The following is a 6304-nucleotide window of genomic DNA, read 5'->3' on the forward strand; positions in this document are numbered from 1 at the left end:
ACTAATCCAGTCTAAACAGAGCCAAACCCTGCTGTGACCTCAGCACAACCGCATCCCAGCAGATCTGATCAAATATCATCATGGGAAGCCTGGACTTGTCATTCTCACATCGAAGACTATTAAAGGTCTATTGCAAGTGCATGTTATTTTAACTTCATTAACTTTAATCAAAATGTTATAATTGTTATAATTTGAGGATGACATGTCAAATCACTTATTTCTCCATGTCAAGCGCAAGCATAACTAGAATCACTTTTTATCATTCAATCAATGTATGATACATTAAACAAAGTCTCATCCTGCATTTTCCTAATTAAATATCCTGTTTTATTCAGAGACAAAATATTGCCTATTCAGAATATGCAGCATTTCATGTTGATTTTAACAGGTTTCTGACATATATTGTCATTGTTTTGGATGGCATTCAAGAGTTTTTAATAGTATTTCTGTACATGCAGCATTTCCAGCTTTTATAGGATTACGTTTTTGCATCCGTTTATATACAGAGTTCATTCACACCCCTCCACACAGAACACTATTTCAGTAAAAAAACAAAAAACCCCCCCAAAAAAACCCAGTATAAGCACACACTCATCTCACTGCTCACAAGGTCAGAGACCTGAGGGTCATGTGTCCATCCTCATGGATTTGGATGAACTCAGAAGAAAATGAAACAATGTATCAGAAATAACACAAGTATTTCACTGGGCAGTTTAAATTCATTCATTTATATATTTACAACAAAAAAAAGAAGGTCAGAAAAACAAAACCGAATTTACTTTTTAGAGAGAAAGTGTAAATTTGAATTAAATCTTTGTGAAAGTGTCGGTTTGGTAGAAATTGAGTCAGTTTTGTTGAGTTGGTTCTCTCGGTGTCATTAAATTCTCTGGATCTCAAACAGCTTGACATCAGTGTCGTACCAAACAGGAGGATCCACGTTACTAAAACAAGAAGAAAAAAAAGCATCTTTAATCAGGTTTTATGAGATTTTTGCAGATTTCAACACATAAATACATACAAAACAACACATTGATCAAGTCCTAATAAAAGGTATAATATATGTGACTTTCTATGCCGAGTGTAATTTTGAGTGTAGCTCCCACATTGTCCCGTAGAGGAAGACAGAGCGCAGGACTCACCGTAAGTAGATGATGCCCCACATGTATGTGCGGAACCACAGAGCCGTGCCCTCATTGGCCTGGTACTTGCGGATGAGGATGGGATGAGGAACCGGCAGCAACCCCACCAGAGTCCCGTGCTGCAGAAACTTCAGGATCTCAGACTCGTCCGTCAAACCTCTACAAGAACAGCAAGAGCATCCTCACTCAGTCAGGTCAAACCGCAAAGCGTAATACACATGATTCAGGGTTCAAAACCACACCAAAAATCTGGCATTTAAAATTTAGACCAAATTAAATGAAAACTTGTTAACCCAAAATCTGTTAAAATCAACATGACAGAATGTTGCATGATTTCTAATAATGCAACATTATTGTTTCTCTGAAAAAAATGAAACAAGTATTAACTACTGCAACAATGGGCAATACATTTGTTACAGTATTTATTAATCTTTGTTAACATTAGTAAATAAAAACAATTATTAATTGTTATAACATATATAATGTTCTCTGATTGACTTATTGTATTTGTAAATGGTGAAATTAGCATCAACTAAGATTAATCAATGCTTTAGAAATATTATAAGTCTTTGTTTATGTTAATTAACACAGTTAATGAAACTAATGGAACGTTTATGTAAAGTGTTACTGATAAACTCTTTCAGTGAGTGAATGATGTTGTATGTGTGTGTCTCACTTGTCTATGCAGATTTTCTCCACCTGAGGCACCAGCACCTGCAGGAGTCTCATTATAGTCTGCAGAGGGAGTTTACTCTTCCAGGAGAGGACCTGAAAGAGAGCATGCAGAGATTAGATGTGATCAGAATTAATGTTTCGGAGAGGAAAACTCATATGCATTTTTTTTTTTCTGAAAAATTTCTCACAAATATTGCAGTGTATATGAGGTCCTCACAAGCTTTGGTTTATAATTTAAGGGTTTTATGACTGACCCAGTCTGGAGTAGGAGCCCAGTCCGATGAAGACGACACGTGTTTCGGACTTCCATCACAATCCTCTTTTTCAGACTTCTAAGGAATTAAAAAATGAAAAACATTTTATTGATATAAACAGAACAAAGTAACACAGATTAAATGTCAGGGTCATCAGTGATGCTGTACCTTGTCATCTTCACCAGAGGTCGGCTCCGTGTCTCTGATTTGTGTCTCAGAGCTGTGATCTGATTGGCTGTGGGTCGAGTCCCTCTGCTGCAGTAAGAGTGTCGCTCCGTCCTCAGAAACCTGTGATGTTTCTGTTAGTTTATCAATGCCTACAACATAAACCAACTATTTATATATTTTTTAATGCAATATTTTTTTTACCGTCAGCAGCAAGGCAATTTTTATGGCGAGAACAAGGTGAATATCAAAAGTCAAACATTCTTTTGGATAAAGAAATCATCCGCCTCAGTTGCATGCATATGTTTTTTTTGAATGCACATTTTATTATTTTATGCACTGGATACATCATTTCCATCCAGCTTTTATTTGACATATCTCAAAATTTGCATAAAAATGTGGATGGAAACAGCTACTGGACTCTTAATAGTCAACATACTGAGGCGGGATAGTGCAACCTTGTATGCTGAAGTGGTTTACGTACGTGGCATGTCCTTCAAGCTTGCGTTCAGAGTGCCTGTTTGAACCGGTGTGGTTTTATACGGTCCTTCACTACAGGCAGTGTTGTATGGGTTGCTGGTCTCCGTGAAGACGGCATTATGGGTGTTGTTGCTCCTGCTTTTCTTCTGCAGGGCTTTCTGGATCGAGATGACGTCTGTAGGCAGGTTAGCCAGCTGGTGAAAGAGGTTGCGTTTGCGAATGATGCCGTACACCAGGTTAAAGTTACCTGATTTTTGGAGACAGGAGAATACAAATGCTTATAAAAATGACAATAAACAACTGAGTTGCAAAGACCAAAATTGTAGGATTGTATACCAAGGTCTGCCACAGAAGTCATGTTTTATGGTAAAATGATTTGCATTCAAATAAACAGACTTTTGCTGCTTCATATTTTATTAGTCATTTCAATGAAGAACTGCCACCACGACTGTGGCGACTGCATTTACAGCAGTGATGAAGCTTCAAAAGCAACTTACCATCGAACTGGTACTGAATGATGTTGTTAAAAACTTCAAGCAAAAAGAAAACCAGGTGATGGTTAACAGGTGAGCAGAACAGAAACCAGGGGCTTGAGAAAACTTCCAGCAGGTGCAGTAGTTTGTTGGCTGCTACCATAGACAGACTTTTCAGGTAAGGAGACACTGAAAAAACAACAGCAATGATTCATCAGGAAGTGAAAACAATCTCTCAAAACTTATGTACTTTTTAACCTTGCTTACCATTGACTATAATAGTGAGCAGACAGTCATACAGGGGTTGCAGTCGCGGATGTCCACTGGTGATGATTTTATGGAAAACCTGTCGATCAAAAAAAATATATATATATTTGCATTTTAATGCTCATGCAAATCTTATTAGCTTATATTTCCGGGAATGCATGAACTGAAAAGATGCAACGTAAGTTGCTTTGGATAAAAACATCTGCCAAATGCATAAATGCAAATATGCATTAAGGATGCATGTTTAATCAATTGTGGTGCACAAAGTTTTAATATGCAGCTGTGTGAGTGAGATTGGAGAGCTTTAGAAAATTGGAAGACTTCAATAACATTTTGGGTCTGTTCTTTACAAAAAGACTTCAAAAGACATGCAATATTGCACACAAGTCATATGGACTACTTTTATTTAATTTTGTTTTTGGCTTTTAAATCTCCATCATCTCCAATATGATGTGACAAAATCTGTGTTCATCTCACCACTATCAGCAGGTCAGCATGAGTCCCAGCAAACACCGAAATATCCATTGGCACTCGCACAAAGTATGGTTTATTCAGACGCACCCCAAAATTCCTCTCTCCACTTAACAGCAACAAGATGAACATGCCGATATGCACCAGACCGACACGTGCTGCAAACAGATGCATATACACACTAACACATATAGCTATTATCACATCCACTTCATAATAAAACAGCATTAAAAATGGGCAATAAACTGAATTAAGATGAGAAAAGTACAGGAAAATTATTTGAAAATATGAAAAATTTTAACAAAAAAAATCCCTCAAAGTACAGTAAAATATATAGGTTAAAATATATGGGTGAATTTCTTATGTATGTGTAACACTGAATGCTTCAGATACTCACACTGATTGGCACGAGCGTCAGTGAGATAGAATAGAATTGGTACCATAATATCCAGCACATCACTGCTCTTCAACACACAGAACAGGAACTTCTGAAATTCAGAGATGAAGAAACATCACAGTGTGCAGTTATTTTTCGACCAGTTACATAAGGTTTGTATAAGTAAAATAGTAATTAAAAAACAATTATTTAGTATTAAATAGAATAGAATAAGTATTTTATTTCAGATTTTATAAAAATAAATAAATAAATAAAAAAAAACTCAACAATAAATAAAATAAAATAACACAAGGTGGCACCTTGTTGAGGTCACAGAGTTTCCAGAAAAGCACCAGCAGCTCCTGATGAAACTGGATTTTCTTGCAGGAATGGGGCAGGTATGTCTGCAGCAGGGGGTTATTGAGCAGCCGGCCGATTCCTTGCAAGATAAAATGAAAATCCTGCATGCAAAAAATATATGCATTTAGAAAAATATAGCTAGGTATTATTATAAAGATAATATGTGAGGATACTGATCATTTACAGTGTTTAATAGTCTAATACATGTGTAAGGTAGAAGCTGAGGGCTGTTGCAGTTGATTTGGGATGGTTGTGGAGTGTTTGTGTCTCACCTCTTCTCTATGAATTCGAGACAGGTAGTTTACAAACAGGTTTTCGCCTCTCGTTGCCTGAAACATATCATGAGGAAAAATCTGATACTCAAGCTGAGCGTTAGAAATACTGAACTGTCATAATACTGAACACAGGCTCTCTTACAAAACCTAGTGCCCTGCTTAGACAACATTCTTGGCAATCAAAGACATGCACTGTTCCTGTTTCAAATGTACTAAAATTATGCTGCATATTTCTCACACAAGATGTTGGATGCCATTTAAGGAAATGTAAGTCACTGTTTTATTCAGCACGGAATCTAACTAAGAGTATGTTTGCCACTATTTGTATCTACAATGCATTATTTGTGCTTACAGTATCATGCATGTTTCACTGCATGCTTAATTCGTTGGGAGGCATTCAGTTATCAACTTGCATTTTCAAAAAAAAAAGTATTAAAATAAATTTTTGAAAGTCATCATAGTTGACATCACTTTGGATTGTGGGATATTGTAATCTAGACAGTGTTTTTACTAATGTATTTCACACATACAGAAAATTCACATACTATACATAACATACAAATTTCATACACGCATACTAGTATCCCATCTAATAGGGAATGCTCTAAGAACACTGCAGAAAAAAATTTCATAACTTAATGGAAACATCAGCAAAATGTTCAAATAGCTTTAAAATATTCAAAACGTTCATTCTTTTTAAATGTTCAGAAACGTTTTTGTTACTAATGAAAACGTTAGCAAAACATTCAAATAATGTTTTTAAAACATTCTAAACTTGATATTATTATTAATGTTTATAATTTAAAGGAAACGCAGGCAAAATGTTTGAATAACATATTTGTAACATTCAAAATGTTTAGTTTTTTTAAATGTTCAGAGAACATTCAGAAATAATGTTTTCATAACTTAACACAAGAAAAACATCATGTATTTTTGTTAGTGTTGCGTGTCCTGTTACCTGGCATCCTTCAGCAGTTGTGTTCTTCTTGTAATCAGCAGAGCAGGTGTCAGTATTGGTGCTCAGGTTCGTACTGGTGTTTGAGTTATCAACGAGCTCCTGCTCCAGTGAAACGATCAGTGTCTGCAGCGCCAGCTCTGCTAGAACCCCGCGCTGGTCAGAGAACATCAGGTGATTGTACGGGATGCCGTACCCGACAGGATCATACGCACATACCACGTTAAGAAGAGAGGTGAAGAGCGGCAGGGCATGTCTGACAGAGAGAGAGCAAACCTTAATTGCTGCATTACCAACAAATAATAACAAATGAGCGTATATGCATCACCTGTTTTCTCTAGAGCAAAAGAACGAGACCCAGGGGTTGAGTGTGTGCGTGTCAGATGGAGACTGGTACATTTCTTCTGAGAAACA

At 36.5% G+C, this 6304-nt stretch overlaps 1 protein-coding gene across 1 annotated transcript; it reads right to left on the bottom strand.

The window, feature by feature from the left end:
- Positions 1 to 396: 396 nt before the first annotated feature.
- On the bottom strand, positions 397 to 6297 carry LOC107595227 (protein HID1-like). The gene is made up of 14 exons (XM_016285572.1): positions 6219 to 6297; positions 5894 to 6146; positions 4933 to 4989; positions 4621 to 4761; positions 4322 to 4412; positions 3931 to 4082; positions 3454 to 3532; positions 3211 to 3375; positions 2718 to 2960; positions 2237 to 2385; positions 2069 to 2146; positions 1816 to 1907; positions 1140 to 1298; positions 397 to 941 (listed from the first exon to the last, which is right to left on the bottom strand). The coding sequence occupies exons 1-14, from the start codon at positions 6287 to 6289 to the stop codon at positions 878 to 880; spliced, it is 1794 nt and encodes a 597-aa protein (XP_016141058.1). The 5' UTR covers positions 6290 to 6297; the 3' UTR covers positions 397 to 877.
- Positions 6298 to 6304: the final 7 nt, after the last annotated feature.

This window comes from Sinocyclocheilus grahami, unplaced genomic scaffold, assembly GCF_001515645.1.
Source record: "Sinocyclocheilus grahami isolate Dianchi unplaced genomic scaffold, SAMN03320097.WGS_v1.1 scaffold198.1, whole genome shotgun sequence".
Classification (NCBI taxonomy): Eukaryota; Metazoa; Chordata; class Actinopteri; order Cypriniformes; family Cyprinidae; genus Sinocyclocheilus; species Sinocyclocheilus grahami.

Bases quoted from the DNA above. Each gene is read 5' to 3' on its own strand.
- LOC107595227 (XM_016285572.1), bottom strand. From the start codon at position 6,289: ATGTACCAGTCTCCATCTGACACGCACACACTCAACCCCTGGGTCTCG. The intron at 6,147-6,218 runs GTGATGCATATA...TCTCTCTGTCAG, and splicing joins TTTTGCTCTAGAGAAAACAG to ACATGCCCTGCCGCTCTTCA. The intron at 2,147-2,236 runs GTACAGCATCAC...TTAATTCCTTAG, and splicing joins CCTCTGGTGAAGATGACAAG to AAGTCTGAAAAAGAGGATTG.